This window comes from Hesperophylax consimilis, chromosome 15, assembly GCF_061612785.1.
Source record: "Hesperophylax consimilis isolate HC1 chromosome 15, BYU_Hcon_1.0, whole genome shotgun sequence".
Taxonomy (NCBI): Eukaryota; Metazoa; Arthropoda; class Insecta; order Trichoptera; family Limnephilidae; genus Hesperophylax; species Hesperophylax consimilis.
The window spans coordinates 19,253,065-19,278,499 of record NC_142850.1 but is presented as its reverse complement, the minus strand read 5'-3'; the positions used below and the strand labels follow the sequence as shown (position 1 = coordinate 19,278,499).

General features: G+C 34.9%; 1 protein-coding gene across 1 annotated transcript in view; it reads left to right on the top strand.

Moving 5' to 3' along the window:
- Positions 1–20,573, top strand: part of RhoGAP71E (Rho GTPase activating protein at 71E) — a 32,869-nt gene extending 12,296 nt beyond the window's left edge. The window contains exons 5-10 of the mRNA XM_089640301.1: positions 287–470; positions 2,638–2,715; positions 3,375–3,529; positions 4,418–4,540; positions 8,793–8,880; positions 14,044–20,573. Coding sequence (XP_089496427.1) covers positions 287–470; positions 2,638–2,715; positions 3,375–3,529; positions 4,418–4,540; positions 8,793–8,880; positions 14,044–14,243 — 828 coding nt within the window. The 3' untranslated portion in view covers positions 14,244–20,573. The remainder of the gene's footprint in view (positions 1–286; positions 471–2,637; positions 2,716–3,374; positions 3,530–4,417; positions 4,541–8,792; positions 8,881–14,043) is intronic.
- Positions 20,574–25,435: the final 4,862 nt, after the last annotated feature.

The following is a 25,435-nucleotide window of genomic DNA, read 5'->3' as shown; positions in this document are numbered from 1 at the left end:
TATACTCTCAAAAAAACATGGTATTGCTGCTTTTTTTGATTTTGAATATAATGTATCATAATGATGGTACACACTAAAAATGAATTATGATATATTTGCATACCTAAATATTTATCATGTGGTTGCTGCTAAACCTTGGTAAATCAAAACAATTCATTTCCGCTCATGTGTTGTAAATTTGGAATTGAAATTCTAGGCAGTAACTCTATAATATAATTATATTAAATTAGTCCTGCATGAATGAACTTATAATAACATAACCTCATGTTGGTAAAATAACCCTTAGGTTGCGACCCGCGTGATGCGTCAGCTGATCGAGCGTTTTGCTCGCGGGGACGTGTTTGGGCGAGACAACTACGAGTATTACGCTCGCGTCACTGGTCGTGTGCTGAGGGTTGCTGACGAGTGGATCTGCTCTTTCCGCTATCCGCCACCTCCGAGGAATCACACCGACCAGCAGCTGTATGCGAGTAAGTCACCCATATAAACAGATCAATATAAGTTTTATCATCTTTCCTGTATGGAGTGGCATTGAATTACTCTCTAGTCTAGCTGTCCCAAGTCTTGCCGTTGGCACTATACTCTTGACTTCTTACGAAAGGTAAATCTTTGCGTGTATTTTAATCTTTCTTTTGTAATATTATCTAAATATTTTTTTATTAAATTATTATTTTTATCATTCAGTTTAATTTTAATTTTGGTTTATATATGTTTCTTTTTTAAAAAAAAATATTATTACATTACTATTGTTATTACATTACAGCACCCTTGAGGTGATTTTTCACGAAAACGGCGCTATTAAATCTGCCAAATATTTTTATTATAATTTAACCAGGCGAAAAACCATATTTATTGGCTGCCAAAATTTAGGTAGTCAGTTTTTGCCGATTTATTATAAACAATGAAATGTACGTGGATTCATTGGCTTTAAACCACACCAAGCAGTTTATATGTTTCCATATTAATATTTGCACGCATGATTTTTTTAGATGAGCGCGGGCTTTCACTCGAAGCTTTTTTTTGTAAATACGCCATCACTCGAGTGGATAACCTATAAACGACTACCGTGATACAGGCGTGATTCTACTATGGTAGTCAATTTTACATACAAATAAATTGTGATGTAAAATTTATATTAAATAATTTTTTTTTTTTTAAATGTCTTCCAAAATAACAGAAACAATGGAGATGGGCCATGAACCATTGTTAGTATGTAATCGTGCACGTAAGAGTATCGCCAAGATTGTTCACTTATACTATTGCAATCCGCATCTATGCACGGCAGCACCCCACCTTTGTTTCTACCTGCACACAAAATGCATAACTTTCATTGTCTCAGTCGGTTTGATAGTCCATGCAGTTTGGTTGGCGACAGCCGTATCTCTCATTGTTTCTATTATCTGTGGTTATTCCCCTCGAGCATCTGCAGTTATAAGACGGGTTTCATGGTGTTAATCCAAGCAACTCTTTCTTCCCTTGACTCCACCGGTCATCACAACATTTGCCAAGGTGTTGGTCTCACTGACTAATGTTTTATTACAAGGATCAGGATGGTGGAGTAACAGATAAAAATGACCGTAATTAACGTAATGTATTATTTTGAGTAACAGGTGATGAAAAAGAGAAGTAAGACAATCGGTCACTCTTCTGTGGTCCTTTCTTCTCGCTCTCTCTTTCACACTATATGCCTGTTGTTACATTGCTGGACAACACATTTCAGAGAAACACTCCTCAAAGTCATGTTCTATTTAAACAATAAGACAGAAAAAAAACATTGTCTTCAGAAGTTTGATGTTCATTTTTTTTTGTGTATGTAATATCCGTAGGGTAAGGTAGAGAGGACTGCCAAACAACTTGGTCTTTGCACACACTCCTTGCTTTGATTCACATTCATACATCGTCTCATGCTCACTCTTTTGGTATTCTGACTCTTGGCATTTGGTTCACTTGATTGTGGCATGTCTCCTCAGCTATCCCCGACTCCTTCTACCATTCCCATTAGTGTCATATTTTCTCCCTACACTCCTTTTTTCATTGTTTCGCTCTACGTGCCCAAACTATCTAAGCTTCCCTTAATTAATCTTATTTATTATGCTTACATCAGCCTTGCATTTTTTCCGAATCTCCACATTTTTGTGCTGACATTTGGTAACAATGTTACATTTGAATTTCTGTGAAACAACCCGTCCTAACATTCCGTCTTCCTGAAAGCAAGGCGGCTCGTTACGCTTACACCATCACCGTCTGCATTACTTAATTTCACCTACGCTTTAAAATATAAACCGTAATCAACATATTACTATACTACTTTACACAAAATGTAGAACAATTAACAGTTTTTAATAAAGTAAACAAGAGCTACGCTTTCACATAACCGACGGACAGATCGCTCGGTAAGAACTCGCTTGAGTCACATGTTTATGAAAAAGAGATCCATCAACGTATAATTATGATTTGCGAATTTTAAAAGATTTGTACGAAGACCACAGGATGTGGAGTTGTGACGCGGGCGTCACAACTTAACTGTTGTGACGCCCGCGTACGGCACACGGTCGCTAGCAACACAACTGCTGTGTGGTCTGTTGTGTACAAAAACATGTTAAGCTTGCTCATACAAGCATGCATTTTGAATTCCAGGACAACTATCTCTAGAGGCGGAGAAGACTTGGCTGCAGTGTGAATGCAACCGTTGGGGTAACAAGTACAAATTGGATGGTATGTGTTTTTACTATTCTAACTTATATACACTTTACAATTTTATCATTATTTCCTATCAAATTTTGATAAGAAATTATATTTAAATTTGCTTAGACTGTTATCATCCTGTAGTGGAATGTGCTGGCTTATCTTTAAGGATAAACTGCCTGTTATGATTGATCTGATTTGGTCACTACATCTTATTTAAGATTATTTGGTCATTTTCTCTTTGATGGATGTAAATATTATTTTAAACTAAAGAAGGGTTGTGGATATGTATAGACAGGGCTAATAAACGAACTTGAATAAGGTTTTAATTATTTATAATATTATAATCAAAAAAATTTGCTTATTTTTTACAAAGCATATGAAAATGAAATGAAACTGAACAATGTTGCAAATCTTTATACAGTTTATTCCACAAAAAAATAAAATTTTGGACATGGTGTCACTTAACAGCTATTGCCAGCACAACAATAATGCAGATGGAATCAAGGAACATAGAAAAAAATTATTTTAACTGATTTTTGCACAGCATGTTTAAAGTTTTAGGAGCATATTGCATTGGCACTCAAGAAATATTGAAAAAAAATATATTTGAAAGTTTTTTGCATTAGCCCAATAAATAGTGTGATAAAATTTAGATTTTAAATAACTGTTATGACTTTTGTTTTCAGTATTAGGCGAGGAGTGCCAGTCCATGCCGGCCCTGGTGGAGGGCACAGCCCTGGAGCAGCAGCTGGCGGCGCACGCCCTCGGCTGCATCCCCGAGCACACCCTGCTGGACTCCTGCACACGCCTCTCCGTCTCCCTGGAGGAGAGTGTCTTCAAGGTACAGTGAAACCCACATATAAGTGCTATTCCATGCCGGCCCTGGTGGAGGGCACAGCCCTGGAGCAGCAGCTGGCGGCACACACCCTCGGTTGCATCCCCGAGCACACCCTGCTGGACTCCTGCACACGCCTCTCCGTCTCCCTGGAGGAGAGTGTCTTCAAGGTACAGTGAAACCCACATATAAGTGCTATTCCATGCCGGCCCTGATGGAGGGCACAGCCCTGGAGCAGCAGCTGGCGGCGCACGCCCTCGGCTGCATCCCCGAGCACACCCTGCTGGACTCCTGCACCCGCCTCTCCGTCTCCCTGGAGGAGAGTGTCTTCAAGGTACAGTGAAACCCACATATAAGTGCTATTCCATGCCGGCCCTGGTGGAGGGCACAGCCCTGGAGCAGCAGCTGGCGGCGCACGCCCTCGGCTGCATCCCCGAGCACACCCTGCTGGACTCCTGCACCCGCCTCTCCGTCTCCCTGGAGGAGAGTGTCTTCAAGGTACAGTGAAACCCACATATAAGTGCTATTCCATGCCGGCCCTGGTGGAGGGCACAGCCCTGGAGCAGCAGCTGGCGGCACACACCCTCGGCTGCATCCCCGAGCACACTCTGCTGGACTTCTGCAATTGCCTTTCCATCTCCTTAGACAAGAGCATCTTCAAGGTACAGTAAAACCCCATAAGAAGTTTTTGTGTTCCGTGACAAATCAGAACATTGAAGAAAAGTGATGAAATAGAACAACCTATTCTGTTTTTTCTGGTTACCATTTTTTGGTCCCTTGAAGATTGAAATTGAAAAATTGTCTACTTTTTAAGAGAAGTTTTCTTTTGCAGTCCCTTGGGAAACCTTATACGAAAGTTTCACTGTAGGAATCCAAGTAATTATTCCATTCCAGGTGTCAGTGAGTTCTTCCAGCCAGTCATCTCGAGCCGGGTCGAGCCCCCACATGACCCTAGAGGAACTCAGGGCCGTCAATCGCTATGCAGAGAGCACCCGCAGCCTGTCCTACCTGCCCCAGGTCAGTGCGCACCCATCTCATCATCAGACAGACTAACAATACATGTGCCCAGCCATCCTTTGCATTCATTACAGCGGAAACAGACATAATCTCTTTATACGTTGAAACCCACTTAATGGTAAGAAGTTTTGTTTTTTTATTCCCTTGAAGACTGATTTTGAAAAATGTTCTTATTATTTATGCCACATAGGAAGTTGTTTTTTTTTCCAATTACTTTTAAAATAGTTTCATAATAAGTAAAGTTTACACTAAAATCATTTTGGCAGTAGCATCTATAAATAACTGACCGTTATTGAAATGACGAACACTGAGGCTGGCAAATCATTCCAAAGCCGGGCTGTTGAACACGGGAACGAGTCGTAGGAGTGACCTGTCCTCGTGTGACAAATTTCGGCCAGGTGAGTGTTTGGCGTGTCTCTCGACTGTGCACTGGTGTAAATAAGAAATCCAAAAATCTGGCTATTGTAAGAAACATCTGACAAGGCTGGGAACAAATTTCAATAGAAGATTATAATTCAACTACTTGTATTATTTAAATGCGAATTCTCACAAGAGTTCCAACTGCTCCCAAACTTCTTGAGCCAGTGGGACTATGGCATTCCCAATTGGGGTATCTTGTGGGGCTGAAGATAGTTAGGAGGGAAGTAATATTGGGAAAGAGGAAGTTGGGGAAGTACCTGGCTATTCTTGTCTGGTTATCAAACACGGCTAAAGCCATAATAATATATACATTACTGAGAAAACAAATATATCTTTTCATGCACGCTCACACTGATGATGTTTAAATATCATTCAATGTGATTTAATTCAAGAATGTCTCAGACCTTAGCTTATATCTAATAAATACAAGGGTTGTCTCTGTTCAGTTCCAAATCAGTTTAATAATTTTTTTAAATTTCATTTCTTTCTGACTATACAACAACTACCACTTATTCACACAAAACATTATTTTGTAAAATAAGGGTTGCTTTGTATGTATAAAATCATAAGTTTGTATATTTTAATAGGTTAATTATGTAAAGCAAATGTCTCTTTAGTAGTTTTATTGTAATATGTGTAGAGATAATAATAATTGTGAAATTTAATCCAAAGGATGGCTCTGCACCGTTTTGTTTGTACCTAAGTTATTGTGTGAATCTAACAAGTTAATGTTCTGTAATTTCTATCTTCTGTGTGTTTCACTCCTTGATAAAGTGTTCTCTTTGCTGGCAGGAAGGATTTAAGGTAGTGCAGACGTCTCTCTTGGAGTGATGTTGATTGGTAGCTACTCTTTTCTATTATATTATTTGTCTGTTATATCGACCCCCCCCCCCCACCCCACAGCATCCATCTCAAGCCTTGCCAAAACATTACAATGAATGTTTCACCCACTCTGTACTGTATATTCATTTGTTGTGACAGTCCATATGTGTTGTAGGGAATATTATTATCTGGTGGCTGTTTATGGATGTCGACGAAATCCCTCCACAGAGAAGTACACAACATACGGGTTGTATTCAATACCATAAGTAGAAAAATATTATTGGCCACACAAATTTTTTTATTTATTATTCTTGTGCTAAATTTATTTTCAGCTGTCAGTGTGTAGCCTACATTATAATCAGTTTTAGGTCTTATAACACTGAAAGATTGGTTATACATGTAACTTGGGCACAACACAACGCTACTACACCGTCCCACTAATAAGAGATTACGTTGTCCCAGCTGTGAGCAATGTTGCTTCTACCATAGTTGGTATAATGCCGAGCTATTTGGTATGATTTAGGACTTGTGACACTGAAAGATTGGTAATACATGTAACTCGGGCACAACACAACGCTACTACACTGTCACACTAATAAGAGATTACGTTGTCCCAGCTGTGAGCAATGTTGCTTCTACCATAGTTGGTATAATGCCGAGCTATTTGGTATGATTTAGGACTTCAGTGGAACGATTCCTACTGATCTGATCAGAAACATCTTTATTCATCCATTTTTAATTAGATAGATCGCATCTAATGTCTGGATTTAAAGCCTGTCATAAAATCATAATTAGTCTTTCATACTCCCGATTTTTAACCATTGGAATGCCGATGTGTCTGGATGGAGAACTTGAGAGCATTCTAATATTTTCCTTTTTAGAATAATTTTCGATGTGATTTTGACCTTGATGCTTCGAAAAATGTATGAAAAACAAAATCAGCATCACTTGGGCTAATAAAACATTAGATTCCACTTATGATTTTCATGAATGTAATAGTGGCTTGTCACGCCACTCCTACCGCCCGCAGTCCCCTTCATACCGGACGTCACTAGGGAATTTTTTGTTTGTGGTCCAACTATAGAAACTTATCAAAAACTTAAATTGCCTTTTTTATTTCTGCTAAATGTTTGGCTAACTGGAGTAAGCACGGTTAAATCAGGAGCAGTTGATTTGTAAATATTTATTACTATGTTATGATTTGAAGTGACTATTTCTCAGGTGAATCCTGATTACTAAAGTATTGGTGATGCTCAGATCAATAGGTGTTTCCCAACAAGTAAAGTGCCTTAAAGCAATGCCTTAACCCTCTCACAACTTTTATACAACCAAAAGTATTGATTTCTCGTAGATTATTATTACGTACGAGTAGCAAACACACCCAAATATTTAGATGATTCCTTGTGCTGTCCTCGTGCTGTTAGAGATACATTAAATATTATTATATTAACAGGTGTTAACAATACAACAACTCTTTGCGAATGAAACTACATCAAAGTGCAACATAAGTTACTTAATTAGCTGCAATAGCAGTCATTTTGATTTGAACAATTAAATTAACCCTAAATTTGCACGGTACAACAGTTTTCGCAAATAGTTATTGTTTTGTATTCAGAATGTAAAACACTAATATTCATTAGTGCATTTAACATGTACCCCAACTATATTTGTATTTTTATGAAACTACGTAAATATTTCATGAAGATTCCCAAAACCCATTTTCCATTTACAAAAAACATTACATTATTTACCTATAAAAAATGCATGTTTTAGTTGGAAGAAAAAATTATATCCTGTGTACATTTGTCAGAATAATTATCACTCTTGGGACATATATACATTTCTGTAACTTTTATGGGAATCATATTTTTTGTATGTAAACCACATTGTTTGTACAGGTGATCAGTCTTTCAAAATACACACTGAAAATAAGCCTTTTAGAAAGGTTATTGTAAAATGTTTGGCGTTTATTTTGAAGGCATCGCTGATGTATTTATCTTGCTACATGGAAAAGTTATAGGGTTTTCTATTGTGTACCTCCAAAGCACATTTGAGTCGTGTAATTTCTATACCCGCTATATCAACTTTCATTGATTTGGAGAAAACTGCAAAAAAACTGTCACATCTCTAGCGTACATAAGTAAATGCATTACAATTTTTTATATAATGAATTGGAGTAATAAAATTTCGAAAAGCATTTATTTTTCTATATATGTCTAGCAATAATTAAGTAATTTCGATAAATAAAATGGATATAGCGGATTTTGATACTCACTTCGTGATTTTGGAAGTCAACTGAGCCGACATGGCGGGTTTAGAAATTCACGCGTAGATCATTTTGACACACGAGCGTGGCGTCAGAGCGGCGGCCATATTGTATTTTGGCAAAATAACTGCTTGTGATTCGTTGAATCCGATATAGCGGGTTTTGATAGTAACTTTCTGTATGATATAGCGGATTTGGTTTCTCACTCGCACGAGCGTGGCGTCAGAGCGGCGGCCATATTGTATTTTGGCAAAATAACTGCTTGTGATTCGTTGAATCCGATATAGCGGGTTTTGATAGTAACTTTCTGTATGATATAGCGGATTTGGTTTCTCACTCGCAGTTTAAACATGGTTTTTGGTCGCGATAAGGAGGGTTTTGAAACTCAATTTTAGGCTCCTCTTGTTGCTCGCAAAAATGTGAACAAGATGTCATACTCAGATCATTTTGTCAAAAAATCGGATATAGCGGGTATAGAAATTATAGGATTCATTTTACTGCAGTTTTATCATTCAAAACATTAATAGATTATGCTTTTGAACTCTTGATTAAACTGTAATCCCTAACGGTCATCAGTCTATAGACTTTGACTTCCCTTTGACCTTATTAGAAATCACACCATTGGACTTTGGACCCGGTCACACAAGTAGAAAACCCTGGGCTTTAGTGCCCGGCTAGGAGAGTGTGTGCCGGTGAATACGGGACCGGTTGTTTGGTTAGTTGTGACTAGAGTTGTGTACGCAGGTGCACGAACGGCAGAGGGCGCGCATGCGGACGCGCTCGGAGTGGTTCCTGCAGCCCGCCGCCTCGCTCGAGCTGCGCGTCTCCACGGGTACGCCCCCCCCCAGCCCCCCCTACCTCCCCCGCCACAACCCCACCCTCTCCACCCCGCGTCGCGCGCACGTGGACAACAAGACCTTCCTGCTGCTTGTGGCCTGCCTGGAATTCCTATTTTGATAGCCCGCCCCGCCCCTCCTTGTCGGTATTATTATTTTTTACCTTTTTAGTTGCAGAATGCCGTTTTGTTTGCGAGTTATCATAATCCCCTCCCCTCCCCCCTCCCCTGGATGTTGGCACGCTTACAAAGCACCCGGTGAACGGTGATATCTGCAGAACTGTATACTTTGACCGTAGATAAATTATCAATCGCCGAAGCTCTAGAGAGGACGCAATTAGATATTTTACCACTGAAAGAATTCAAAACTTTTGTTGATTGACGTTTTTCATCATTTGATCACTCATTTGCATTATTTTTTTGTATGTTTTAAGACACTGTACAGATGTCCTCTTAGTGACCGTAGGATTGATAATAAATCTATGTCCCTTTAGCCCTTAACCACTCGAGCGATGTAGTATTTACAAAATAAATAAATGTCTTGAGCAATGAACATTTCTGGGCATTCGGCCACACTTATTAAAAAAAAATCATACTTCCTGATATTAATATGGAAACATTTAAACTGCTTACTGTAGTTTAAAGCCAATGAATCCACCAATATTACATTGTTTTTTTTTTTTTTTTTTATTGTTGATACATTATTTTACAATATTTCATATTCTAATTCAGTAATGTTGGCCTCACTGGGTTGTTTACCCGTGCTGAGGTTTATCCTATATGGGTAGGTTTTATAAAATTATCTAAATAAATTTGAATAAATCATTACTAAATTTGAGCAGCCATCGCTCAAGGCCTAGAGCGATGAGACCTTAGTATGGGTAGCAATCGTTCGACTGGTTAATAGATTATTGGTATGTTAGCCAGTAATCTACGATGGGCAAGCACGCAAGTAACTCTAGTAACATTTGTGTATCTATAGATTTGATCAGGTTTTGTTATATTTCACATTCTGTGTTTTTGCTTTATGGTTGACCCTTCTAATTACTCGGAAATTAATATGTATAAAAATGGAAGTACATAATTACAAAATATTGTCATTATTTCTTGTAAATTCTCTGGAGTTCATCAAAATCAACAAAAGAGATTAACATTGAGTTAGGTTAGAGAGTGAATCAAATTAATATTGGTGGTGGTTTCAAAGCCAATTTATATAGAAAATAATTAGCTTTTTTGATACATCTTCTGCTATTTGAGATGAATAGAGGGGTCAAGGCACAGCTTTGTATTTATTTAATTTTCAGCAATTCTGATCCTGCAGCTTATATTATTAACTGGAAGAATCATTTTAACTATTAATCGACTCACGAATGTCCTGCAAGAACATTTTATGCTTGAAATATGCATCTACTTGTTACATATTATTATTTATCGTGATGTTTTTTTCTATAGCAAAGCACATTATCATTATCTATTCATCTATATATTTCACAAAAACTGAAATTGTGAAACATCATAAATCACTCTGTTTTGTCTTGGCCTGTTGTAAATAGCGCAACAACAAATATTTTTTGTACATACATATAGTTTGGTTTTTTATAGAATTTCATTAATTTTTTGTTATAAAACATACTATTTTCGGTTGTCTGTGATGTGCGTTATTCTGTGTGAAATTATTCACATTCAATAAACTCAAATTTGTTTTGGTTTTAAGTGTCATTTTCAAAATACGAGCTGTTTTTGTTACCTACCAGTATATAATATTTTAATTGTCTGTTTAAAATTTCGAATTATAATATCCCGTGATTTTAAATATTTTAAAATCAAACACCATCTTTTAACATTCTACTTGGTATATTTATTATTATTTGTGATAGCTGCTTCTGTGTCGGAAGGAATATAAAAATATACTATCAAATAAATATATATTATATGCCCGCATTAAGTATGTCCTCTCTTTCATACTCAATTTTAATATTAATTCATTGGGCTAGATTAGTATTCATTTCTTAAATAATGTATAATTAAAATATTGCTTTAATAATAGATGTGGAGGGAAAATCTAGCGCAGATTGAAAAGCTATAAAATATCAGAAATGTAGTTGGTTCATGGTTATTATTATTTACTGATTTAGCCGCATAACAAATTGATAGCAAGTAACACAACACATACTTAGTCTGGTTTAAAGATTAACACACATAACTAAATACTTATTTCATCCCCAGTATAATACAAAAATGGCAATACTCGTCAAACAAGCTGCAAGTGCATGAAGTTAATGTAGTTCCAATTTTAGTGTAGCTATACACGGTGTCCGGAAACTCGTAGTACAAGCGGGAAACTGGAGAATCTACACCACATGGGGAACCCAAATAAACATAAAGTTTTTTGATTTGAGCATTTTCACAAAAAAAAAAAAAACAAAAAAAAATATTTTTCGGTTATTTTAGGGTTAAAGTTTTTTCTGGTGTTTAGGGTTGAACAACAGATGTTTTAACCCTGCAGAGCAGAAATATTTTATGATTACACCGGATTAAATGAAGGGTGATTTCAAAATAATGCTTCAAATCCGAGTTTCTTCATTTGTTTTACTTTCAAATAGTTTTAATTAGTTGGGTACTTTGATCTTCAGTAATAATTTATAAGAATTTGATTAAAAAAAAAAAAAAAAAAAATCAACTTCTAACTCGATTTACTCGATAACGAAAGCTCAAATAAAAAAAAAAATACCACAAAATCGACTCCAAATGTGATGTAGATTCACCAGTTTCCCGCTTGTACTACGAGTTTCCGGACACCCTGTATAATTTTGCTGTTGTAATTTTTCCTTATTAAAAGCACAGTCAAACCTTACCATTTTTAATGCAAAAACACTGTCCAAATTGATTTTTTCTCTATGATTTTGTTTTATAATTTTATTTGGCACCAGTAAAATTATTTTTTTATTGTATTCTTAGCTTGTGACATGCAAGCATAAATATTTTCCAAATAATTTATTTTATATTTTTCTGGTCTTAGCCGGTTCCTAAAATAGATATCTAGCTTACTCACAAATATTTTATCCTATTTACAGTTGTTGGCCTAGTCCTAATCCTTTTTTTTTTTTTAAATCAATTACTAAGGGGTGCGAACGAACCTTGTTCATACTTAAGTATGCAAGTATGTCACATAATAACTAGAGAAATAAGTAGTGGTGGCTTTCTCTAATGTGCGGATGTGCAGTGAACCCCGGCATAACTATGGCAAAAAGACCTACTTGATTATAATATTACTACAGCTTGAACATTGCGCCACTACTCCATAGTAAAAAAAATTCACCAATGGGGAGCTCGGCGCAGATTCCAAAGCGCACAAGAAAGCTAAAAAACCTATGGTGTATTTTATACAACATAAAGTCTGTTCCGATTAGTCCTAGTAGGTATCTAAGGCATTGATGTATTATACTAGATGAGCCCTGTCTAGTTAAATTCATTTTTAAAATAACGCCACGTAGCGTACGTCACAAATATGGAGATGAACTTAACAACCCAACTCTGTTTAAACTCCTTGTACAAGCGTTCAAACTCGTAAGCGAAACCACGGAGAATTTGTTGTCAGAGGTGTTGTAATATGGACATAATTCAAATTTAAATATTTGGAACTCGGTTATTTTTGTGATTGAAAAAATGAACTTGCCCAGCATAGCTGAGAAGCAAAATAGACCAAAAAAGGTAAAACGCAATGCACATTGCCCATTTCGCATTGCGACATAATGCGTGGGCCTTGTCATAAATGTGCATGTGAACCAAACCAAAATTGTGTTGGGGTTATTTTTAAATGAATATGCCGTGTCTAGTCTAATTTAGTCTATGATCTAAGGGCAAACATTTGTCATTCTTGTGCGCCGCGATAGCTGTGTTGGACTCTGAATGCATTCGGGTGACATAATTGATCTGTGTCTATTGGCTTTGAACTAACGCAGATATATTCGCCGTAATCCGTATCTCAATATTTGCTTTATTGTTGTTGAGTAAATGATTATGCATTTTATTTAATTGTTTCTGCATTTCAACAATTATTTGGTGCATCGATTTCTAAACTCTTATTTTCGTTTTTAAAAATAATTTATTCAATGCCACATATTCCAAAGCCAGAAATGTATTAGTCAATGGACGTATCATTTCAAGTGTGTAATAGGCACTTACGGATATTTTTTTTTTACTATTATTTTTAAACTTCACAAACTAATATTTATGCTAATTCTTTTTGAAAGGGTCTTAGATCTGCAACCTTTTAAAATGAAATGACTCCGTATATTTGATAAAGAAAAAAAGCTGCTCATATATATGTGGTTTTTCTTTCCTTTTTAAATTGTTTTAATGTAGAACTCCCAATGATTACGACCTAAGGATATGTGGTTTAGGACTAGGCCAGTGATAGTAAAATATGCCCTTGGCCAGTAAAGGGCTAAATAAAATAGAGTAGGGTTTGAACTTTGACTATGACTTTTGGGGTATTTAGTTATGTTGCTCTTCCTCTTGCAGTTTTCATCGTCATTTGCCACCATGTTGGCATTTGCCTTAACCTTCCCTTACTCAAGATGACAACTTACGTTACCTATGTTCTGTAGTGTGTATTACCAGCTGTAAATTTAAGTTATTCCCAAAAATATATATTTTATTACTTAATACACATTAAATTTTATATCAGTAATGCAAATTTTTTTTCGCATGTTACTATAAAAAAAACCTTCATACAAAGCTAAGGGAAATGCGATAGTTATATGCCAGATGATATGATGATATGCCAAATATTTAACTTATGAATGAATTTTTCATCAAGATTAATTAAAAAAATAATTTGACGGTTTGTATAGCGCTGTTTTTGTGGAAAATCACCTAAGGGGCGCTTTAAATGTTAAATTTTCGAATGCACTGATGTATATAAAAGCATTAAAACTTTTCGAATGGGAAATGTGAAAATAACTCGAATTTACAATAGTGATTGCATGTCATCTCGGTTTCGAAAGGAAGTTTTCAAACTTGGTAAGAATAAGGCAGTCTATAATAAGTTACAACCTGAATAAATAAATCCCCCAAAAGTCACACGATAAAATATATACCGTTAGTATTTTAAACATTTTTTCATGTTGCTTGTTTGTTGCGGTGGGGTGTTTCCAGGTGGCGAGCGCCGCAGTAGCCGTCGCCGTTCCCGTCGCGCGGCTCGCCCTGACTCTGCCCGCCGGACCGAAGCGGTTCTACGCCGCCGCGCTGCCCCGCCCGCCACCGCCGAGGTGGCGCTCGCTCTGCAGCCTGGGCCCGTCCCCCCGCCACCCCCCCGCGCCTCCATGCCCGCGCTCCCCGCCTGCCTCGCGCACTGACCCCGGCCCGCGCGCCTGCAGCGCCGCATGCGAGGACTGACACTCTAATCACAATAAAACAACACTGTCATTGGCACTCATTCCAAAAAAGCACACAGCTCCTATAAAGGACTAATATGAACACTATCTATGGATAAAATGCAAGCTCAAAATAAGAGTAGAATGCAATCTCTTGAGTATTATCCATGGATAGAATATAATACAATGCGAGCTTCGATAATTTAGTACCTACATTTGAACATTATCTATGGATAGAATGTATGTTAGGACTACATAATATGAAGACTATGGATAGATGCAAGCTCCAAATATGAGCACTACCTGTTAGTAGAAAGCAATCTCCAATAATATGACTATTATCTGCAAATAGAATGCGAGTTCCAATAATGGAGTACATATTTATTATGAGCATTATCTATGACTGTAAGTTTTGGTAATGGACTACATCATATATGAACACTATGGATAGAATGCAAGCTCTTTAGCATTATCTAAAGATAGAATAGAATAGAATCATCTATGGATAGAATGCAAGCTCTTGATCATTATCTATGGATAGATACAAGATCCTAAAATGAAGTACGGCACTATCTATGGAAAGAATGAAAGCTCAAGCAAAAAAGTGCACAACCCGAATGCCATTTTAATTTAGATGCAAATGCATCGAAAGAGTGTAAACTCCAGCAATGAAGCACATAATATTAACATTGTTATTTTATAATCTGTAATGGATATATTATAGAATGTGTTTTTCAAAAATGGTACTGATTTCTTGAAACATGCCTAAATCGAGATGGTCATCAGTACAAAATAACATTGTTGACAGTCTAATGTGTCTTTCCTGTCTGCGTTACCAAATTTCACAATTGATATAAAATATATTGACATTTGCTAATCAAAGCCAAGTTCCAACCTCTTGCCACAAGTTGCGGGACGGAATGCTATATGTTATTATAAGTAGCTAAGTTATGTAGATCTCATGAATTTTGCCAGTCTGGATAATATAATGTGTATGTATCTGGGTTGCCGTAATAAAGCACAGTCTTTTAGTCAAGGTACTGTTGAATATTTCAAAGAGGTTGGACGATTTTATTACTTTAACAAAAACCCGGCTGAAATGCACAAAGTTTATTTGAACAAAGAATGGTCGCCCAAATTGAATTGACTAATAGAAATAATTTTAAAACTAATTTCTATAATGATTCCAAAACATACAATTAATGTGATTTAACTATGTATGTTGTATGTTCAGAAAACAAATTATTTATATAAACTTGATTAAATTAAGATTTTTAGATATTGTATGATAATATTTGTCTCCTAGTTATTAAGTAAAAGAAAACACCAGTGTGAAATTTTGTTTTTAATGTAATTTTATATTTACAGACTCAACTTGAATCTTACTTTTGACTCGATAATTGAGTGTTTTTATAATTGTATCGTGAATATATTAAAGGTAATGCTATCATAGTTTAATTATTGTATTACATAATGCAATGAGACGGTGGCACAGGACGCAAGCGGTAGTCAGGAATTAAGTGCATTATTGTAGTGCAGTTTGTGATATTGCCACGGAATCAATATCACCATCTTACACTAGTACATACATCTACAGTTGGACAGGCTATGGATTACTTCAACCAACCTTGCATATTATTTCATATAGGGTATTAAAAACATCATTTAACTGATACATATTGTTTTCCAAAGGTAACTACTAAAACTATGGATATTTGCTTGTGTTTCTGTATTTTTTTCTTGGCGTTAGTTGCCTGCCAGCAAAATCTTGAAAAAGTCTAATTTTACAGTGAAAAAATACATAATAATATCAAATTACATTAGTGTCGATAATGTCTGGCAAGCACGAGATTTCTTAAAATCCTTTGCGTCTGGGAAAAAGTATTCATCACTTGGGTAATATGTATTTATTTGCAAGAAAAGAGAGTTTAAGGATTGAAGGATGTGCCTATCATGTTATAATCTTTAGGTACTCTTTAAATATTGGAAATCTTTAATGTATGTTCACAAAGTAAGGAGTGCTGATCAAATTAAATTTTATGTATTTAGGGTGTAAGGAATTTGCATGTTTGAGAAGAATATTTATAGGAAATGAATATGTGTGATTCTCGTACTAGTGATGGATGAATGTCAATTTGTATTGCTTATGTCACTTGATTATTTTACAAATACACACATTTTAAATGTTCATAAGATATAATTAAATATTACTAAAGCTTGTAAAATACATACATATTTGGACTATATTTTTATCATCATTCGGATACAATAATGTCTTAGTGTAATCAAATGTATATTTTAAAATTGTTAATTAATCTTTTGAATTATTTACTTACTTTACTTGCTCTTGGGAAGTGCTTAACTCCTTGTAATAATTATGAAAACTCCAAATTCTACATTGAATCGCTTTGTATGTTTCTTGATTGAATCATTCATTTTCTGGTTAGGTTTACACATTTGTTTCACTAATCAATGGATATCTGATGTTTGTGTGCACTACTGTCACTGCCGTGCTTGAGATTATTAGGTAAAGTATTTCCCAAAGGGTGAGGTAGTGTTTTTCTGAAACGTTCCAAATAAAAATTAGAGGCTATTTTTGTGCATTTATATTCTTGTAAAGATGAATATTATTAAAACTTTTAGCAGTGTTTGTTTCAGAGGATTTCCTGATCAACACAACTATTTTATTTTTCTCCTTTTAGATAATATTCCTTAGAACAATCACTTTCAGTCTTCGTAACTATACTGGGGCGGATTTGCTCTTTGGCTAGTTACATGATCTGGTGCACTAATGCATTTAGTATAAATTAAAGTATATTTAGTATTATTTATAAGGATGTATGGCTGAAGATTTTAGAGTAAGTTATGCCATTTGTATAAATATCTTGTTGTCGTTCCATATTTTATTCAGAATATTATAACGTTCAATTCACTAAATCGATATGTGCGTATTTTGACATTTATCGTATTGTAAAAGTGTTAAATTTATTTGTTTATATTTATTGTAAATTTTTGTTATTGTCTGTATTCTTGTAAAAAAAGAGAATTTGGCATCTGTTGACAATTATTATCCTTACCATCATAATATTATTGTAAACTACATTTTATTGTTTGGGAAGGTTCATCACGTTCTGACATCAATTTATTTTCTTTTTTGATTTAGAATTTTAACAAATTAATTAAATATTTTTGGAAAACAAATTTCTACATAAATATGAGGGTAGTCCCAGAAGTACCCGACGTAACAATGAAAAGACAAAAAATTTGGGAAAAACTTTCTTTATTTCTCAACATAGTCTCCGTTTAGCTTGATACACTTTTGGCAGCGATGTTCAATAGCTTTGATACCCTGTTTATAATAGCCATCAGCCGCAGACTCAACCTCTTCATTGTTGGCAAATCTCTTAATGCCACTAAACCATTTTTTCAAGTTTGGAAAGAGAAAATAATCCGAGGGGACCAAATCTGGTGAATAGGGCGCGTTGATATTGTTTATCGCGATAACGGATGTGTGAGCTGGGGCATTGTCTTTATGAAACAACACTTTCTTTTTCGCCAAATGTGGCCGTTTTTCTTGATTTCATCCCTTAAACGCTGTAATAAGTTTACATAATAGTTGCTGTTGATTGTTTTTCCCTTTTGGAGATAATCAATGAAAATTGTCTTTCGCTCATCCCAAAAAACTGACACCATGACTTTGCCAGCAGATGAAACCTTTCTGTCTTCACCTTCTTTGGAGCCGATTCTCTCCTTTCTGTCCATTGCTTTGACTGTTCTTTCATTGGTGGACCCATGTTTTATCTATGGTTATGAATTAACGCAAAAACCCTTTACTGCGGTGAAACATCGCCAAAAACTCAATCACAACGCTGTTTTTTTTCCATTGTGAGCAAACGCGGCACCCATCTTGCGCACAGCTTTCTCATGTCCAAATTTTCAGTGGACTGTGCTGCGATATATAGCACTTTTTGAAATGCGTACCATGTCTGCTAGCTCGCGCACTTTCAGTCGTCCAATACCATATTGTGGATTTTCTTAACCATTTCTGGAATGGTCACCTCATTTGGTCGACCACTGTTCGTCTTGGCAGCTCGCACGGCCTCGTTTGAACGCTGCCACTCAATATTTTATTGTTATAAATGAAGGAGTAGAATCTAGCTCGGCTTTGATATTGGTTGGACTGAGACCTTTCACATGAATGTATTGTTTCACATAACGGATTGCCAATTTTTTCCATGTTCAGAGCGTTCACTATTGATGGCTGTCTAACAAATAATAAACAAAGTAGCGTCTTCAAACTTCGAACTTAAGCTGTATAAGGTAGGTCCTTTCGACAACAGGAATTTTTTTCAAAAAACGACCATCATCTATAAGTCAGGTCGGTTACTTCTGGTACTACCCTCTTACCTGCAAATGAGTTGTATCTATTGCCAGTATTTTCAACAACTCATAATGTTTGTAACTTTGTTGATTATTATTTTTTTGTATAGTTTTATTAATGGTTTACTTAAAAGAATTAATAATCTGCTCTTTCATAGATGGCACTAATTTAATTATTTTAGGAAAAAACACTTTTTGCAAGGTGTGCTTTAAAGTGTCGAGATGAATTATTTGTTTGCGCCTGTACATATGCAATATTAATAAATAGTTTTTCCCGTACGCAAACACAATTCTTTCAAGAAAGGCATACATTATTGTATTTGTGTGTATTTCTTGAAAGAATTGAGTTTGCAGACGGACAAAAATATCTATTTATGTTGCATATGTACCGGTGCAAACAAATAATTCATCTTAATAGTTCTAAGCATAACTAAATAATTAAATTAGCGCCATATATGAAAGAACAGACTATGCAATCCTTAAGTATAACTTCAAGTGTAAGTTTGGTGATGACATATTGCGCTGTTTGTTGATTTGTATTAAAATGGCTTATTGTATTAGCCTCACGATACATTATTTGAAGTAGCTTCAACGGCTGAATAGAATATTTTATTTAGGAAATTGGAATTGCTGTATGTTAAAATGCTTTATTTATTATGATAACTATTTTAGTGTGAATAGTATTATTGTAACTTGCTTTGAATTGTAGTTGAATTCTTTTCACAAATGAATTATGGTACGGCTGGATTGGGGCCATTATTTTAATTTTTTTTTTGAGTACGTTATGATATTTGAATCCCACCCTCGATATTAAGAAGACTGTTTTCTTCCTTACACTTTATGCGCTGCTTGAAAATGAAAAGTATTTTCATTTGTTAAATACATTTAACCATTCCATCTCAATTGAGACATTATACTTCTGCGTCTATTCATTATAGTATATTATGTGTATTTACCTATTTAAATTATCTAGTTTACTAATTAACTTGATTTGAGAATTTAGTAGCAGTATTTAATAATATTTATGATAGCAAACATCACATTGACTACGCAGACCACCTTTCCTTTATTTTATTTTATATACATACCACTTTCCAAAAAGGTGCTTTATCTATGCGCAACACATTCACAAAAAGGTGTTCAAAATCGCACTAATTAATTTCCATTAAACTAACAATATTTTTTAGAAATAAATTGAAAATAATACATAAGTTTTTTTCCGAAACTGTAACCATTTTAACGACTTTTACAAATAAAAAATTACCCGTTTTTGTCAAAACTTGAAATGTCTATTGTGATAATACGCAAAATCACAGAAAGCATAATTTTAGTTTTTGTAAGGCTGAAAGTGTTTATAAAATATTTGCCTCAGAATCATATTGCCTTTCAAAAACAAATATACATGGTGTCCGGGGGTAAAGTTCACTAACTTCGAGGTGATTCTATGTGATGGTAGGAGTAAAAAAGATTATTACATAACTTTTTACAAAATTCCAATTTATTTTTTTTTCCTACTTTCAAAAAGACACACCTACTAAAAATCCGTAGTGTGAAGTACAAACTTGCGTGATAAATTCACTGTAAGCTGGCCGAGGAAAGTGGCGCATATTTGTTATTGGCCCATATCCACGGAAACCGTATGTAAACAATAACATACGACTGAGAGTTTGATATTTACAATGTGCTACAAAATCTATGTTTTTAACCAAATTTAAAAAGAGAACTACCCTAAATTTAAAAAAATGTAACACTTTTAACAATAAAATAATTTATAAAACCAGTCATTGCAGAAATTCTACGAAGTGAGATTGTAGGGTCATTCACAATTTTAGCCAAGATGAAGTCTTCGTCCGCCAGTGCCAAAAGCCTTAAGTCTTTAATTAGCAGCAAAGTTGTTTCTAGATCTTCGGTCTATGCCTTGTTCACGAACAAGTGCATGCGTTGGAACAAAAACACAAGCGTTCGGCAAATTTCGTACGACATGCATATTCCCCAGCGCACGTTTCGTGCATTTCCATCATGTAACCCGTAATGTCTCCGTTCTTTGTGGGCAAGGCCAGGCATTGTCACAGTAATTCAATAAGAAAATTACGCACAAAAGAAACACAAAACTTTAACAGTGTAAGTCTACAACTAAATAAACACAATGTTAAAAATAAGTCTTTGGAGACAACATGCAAAGATGTTCTTTAAAGTAATTGTTAATAAATACACACTAGATAAAGACAACACACTACATTAACAAGTTTTGATATTAACTAGGTATCAAGTTTTTAAAGTGAAACACTATGCAGTACTTTAAGTTATTGACACAACGTAGATTTGAAATAGTTATTTATCTTTTTTACTTGTACCATCATGTGGAATCGCCTCCCAAAGTTAGTGTACTTTACCCCGACACCCTGTATAATTTTTTTTTGTTTCAAATTTCAAGAAATATTTCACAACCAAAATTGTTTAGTGATGCATTTCCGTAGCTAGCTGATTTGTGACTGACAAATTGAGATAGCTGCAAATGTAGGTTTATTCTTTTAACTCATATTATTCAACCATTCACCGACACAGCATCCCCAAAGAGGATAGTGTCCCTTGTATTTATTATTATAAAGTATTCAACCATTCTCTGACACAGCATTCCCAAAGAGGATAGTGTCCCTTGTCTATATTATTATAAAGTATTCAATCATTCTTCGACACAGCATTCCCAAAGAGGATAGTGTCCCTTGTCTATATTATTATAAAGTATTCAACCATTCTCTGACACAGCATTCCCAAAGAGGATAGTGTCCCTTGTCTATATTATTATAAAGTATTCAACCATTCTCTGACACAGCATTCCCAAAGAGGATAGTGTCCCTTGTCTATATTATTATAAAGTATTCAACCATTCTCTGACACAGCATTCCCAAAGAGGATAGTGTCCCTTGTCTATATTATTATAAAGTATTCAACCATTCTCTGACACAGCATTCCCAAAGAGGATAGTGTCCCTTGTCTATATTATTATAAAGTATTCAACCATTCTCTGACACAGCATTCCCAAAGAGGATAGTGTCCCTTGTCTATATTAATTATATTAGTGTATTTGAGTTGCAAGACTTATCAGTTATGTACTACAGTTGGACGCATTGGCTACAGTTTTATCCTAAAAATGGTTGACAGATGAACTGAGAATCTTGTATTGTTTCTAAGTTAGATTAGTAGTTGTTGGTACATTAACCACCACAAATAATTTAGTATTGTTGGATTGGCAACTAGTCGCACAGTTAATCAACAGGAGGCACAAACCATATCAATCACAAATTAAAGATGTATTTGATAATTTTAATTTGCATGAATATTCCACTTAAAGACAGCTACATGTTACATTTCTTATGAAGACTGACAACATAATGATTGTATATAAGTTCCATGTGTCAACAGAATTGTATCGCATTATTGTTATAACGGAGAAGCCCAAAGATTAACTTATGATGAAGAGGAAATTTGCAGGGTAGTATGTGTCATATTTAACGTGAAATTATTGTGTCAAGTGTACTGTCACCTTGCAAGCTCATTGTGACAACTTTTCTTATTTTGTATTCGATTTAATAAAATTTTATATGTCAGAATTATCCACACAAGTTTTTTATTTCAGTTTTATTACTGCCTTATTCTTTGTGCAACGCAGAGTTGGTTGGCAGTTTTTGTACCAGGGTTTATAGAAAAAAAATCGATGAATTTGATGTATACTGTGATTCCTTTCAACACCAATCTGTTTATTATCTATACATTTGACAACATCTACAGTCATTGTTTCAACTTGCTTGCAAGACCAAATTAACATTATACTGGTCTATACCGAAAGAAGTATAGATGAAGATATTTTCCAGTGTTTTTAAACCTTCAGGCCTCAGTTCAGTTATATTTCTTGAGACGCTGTCAAAAAGTTGGAGAATTTGTGTGTATTTCTGCTTTGCAAAGAAATGTAATATTTCTGAATGTATCCGGAAACTAAAAATTGTTTTTGAAAGGTGATAAAATACGCTTTCAAATTTTGTTATTAGAAAGAAACATACAATTTTTTAAATATTAAAATTTTGAAATCAAACATAAAAAAGTTTTAAAAAATGGCTCACCTTACGTTTTTTAATCTAAACACAACAAATTAATAACAACAAAAAAAACAACTTATTTGCTAGACAAATATTAATATAATTGAGGCCCCTAGAAACAAAGACGAAAGTGTCCACCAAACGTCAAAAATGAGTTGAATATGCAGTTTTATAGAGAAAGGTTCATTCTATCTCGAGAATATATCTGATTTTAATATAATTGTCATTAAACCATAGTATTTTGGCTTTAAAGTTTTGTTGTTGTAACAAATACGGCAGTGTCCACCTCCTTCCGAAACAAAAGCGGCAGTTTTTCAAATAGCCAATCAGGAGCCTTTATTCATAATGGCGGCCGTACTTGAATTCATACAAACTCGTGAGTGAATTGTGTAGTGAAAAGTTGTTATTTTTTGTGGAAATAACCATTTATTGTTAGTGGACGTCAAATATTCCAAGAATGGAAACTTTCCCCGATATATTGCCACCGGAATCAGTGAGAAAACGTGTCAAACAACCGCATAAATGGAAGGCAAACATCGCCAAGAAAAAAAGGTAAACCGTCATCATGTTGTAGGCAAATGTCAAAATATGACATTTTTAGATTTATCTGAATTTGTTCACAATTTTTTTTCACAATTAATCAAGTAAGGGGAGATGTCTACTAAATAATAGTAACTAATCGTTTTAATATTATTCACAGATATTCTCCAACGTGTTTACCATCTGCTCCCGCTTGCAACCACAAATATTCAAAAAGTTTTCAATGCAGTAGCATTAAAATGAGATTTGATACGTTTTCACAAGATTTTTTACTCACGTAAGGACAAAAAATATCAAGATGCACTAATTTTAAAATTTTGTAAACCAGTATCCATTAAACGTCAGCGACCTAGGAAAGGCACTTACAAAACAAAACAATTTCAAACAAAATTTTCATTTAGATTGTCCGACGGCTCCATAATTCCAGTGTGTCAACAAACATTTCTAAAGAGCATAAATATTTCAAAACAAAGGGTGCAACACATAATGGAATGTTTTTATAAAACTGGCAAAATTGCTACGGAAAATCGTGGTGGCGATCATCGGAGTCGTCATTTCGTGGAAAGGTTAGAATTCACCATGAATTTTATAAAGAAGTTCAAGTGCACTGAAGCACATTACTGTCGAAATGCTTCAAACCTTCGAAGATATTTACCTTCTAACCTCAGCATTCGGAAGATGTATTTAATGTGCAAGAAAAAAGCACAAGAAGATAAAGGAATTACCATCAGTCAATCATACTTCAGGAGTGTGTTCAATAAAAAATTTAATTTGGGGCTTGGAACTCCTCGCACTGATGTTTGTTCGACTTGTTTGCAATTGTCGGAAAAAATAAAACAAACTTCGGACGAACGTGAAAAAGTAGATCTGATGATAAAAAAACGAATACATAAAAAAAAATATGACGAGTTTTTCAAATATCTACAGGAAAGGAGAAGTGATTTGGTAACAGTTTCCTTCGACTGCGAAAAAAATCTGGTGTTACCAAAAGTGCCTGACCAGCAAGCCTACTATAGTCGGCAGTTATATTTTTATAACTTTACGACTGTAGTTGGTTCATCAAAAGAACCGTTAACTAAAGAAAATGTATTCAGTTACTGTTGGTTGGAAAATACTCATGTAAAGGGATCCAATGAGATAGCATCTGCAGTATACCATAGATTGAAGAATCTCCCCTTAGATGGGATCAAAACAGTAAGACTGATGGCTGACGGGTGTCCAGGCCAAAACAAAAATTCCATCATTATTGGCATGTGTATGCGATGGTTTTCTGAGGCTCCAGATAGTCTTAAAAAAATTGAGTTGATTTTTCCGGTAACTGGACACTCTTTTATGCGCCGATAGAGTATTTGGTAATATAGAAAAATAAATAAAAAAACACTAACAAATTATCCAACCGGAAGAATACTACAATATTGTATCCAATTTTGCTACAGTTATAAAGTTGGGTACCGAGGTAGAAGTAAGCGAATGGAAAAATGCTTCGCAACTTATTCTGAAGCCTACATCATAATGTGCATCTCGATTTTCGGAGACGAAAAGGTTCATTTTGAAAAGAAACAAGAATAAAACTACTATTCTTTTAAAAGGAGAAACAAATTATAGATGTGACCTATCAACTTTCCATAATATCTGCAAGAGGAATTTAACTGCAAATATGATAAATCCCAGTTTAATTGAGGCTAATCAAATTTCGGTTGATCCTTTAAAATTACGAGATGTTGCAAAACTGCTAAATATCCACTTTGGCGGTGACTGGAGAAATATTCCCGAATTGAATTTCTACTCGAAATTATGTCCAACTACTTCTCTTGTACCTCAAGAAGAAGAAGATGATTATGTTCACATAGAATGTAATGAGGAATCGACAGAAATCGTGTCAGACTTATTAATGATTTAGTTAATTTTTGTATTATTTTATAATTTAGTTAACTTTTCTTTAAATCTATTTTTACCTTTAATTAAATCTATTTTACCTTTTTTAAATCTATTTTCTGTTATCCAGAATTTATGAAAATTTCTAAGATAGAAGTGACCTATCAACTTTCAATAATATCTTCAAGAGGAACTCAACTGCAACTTTTTCAATAAAAAAAATCTTCCTAAAAATATTGTTTTCTTACATTGACTGCAACATCTTTGAAATTGTCATTTACATCA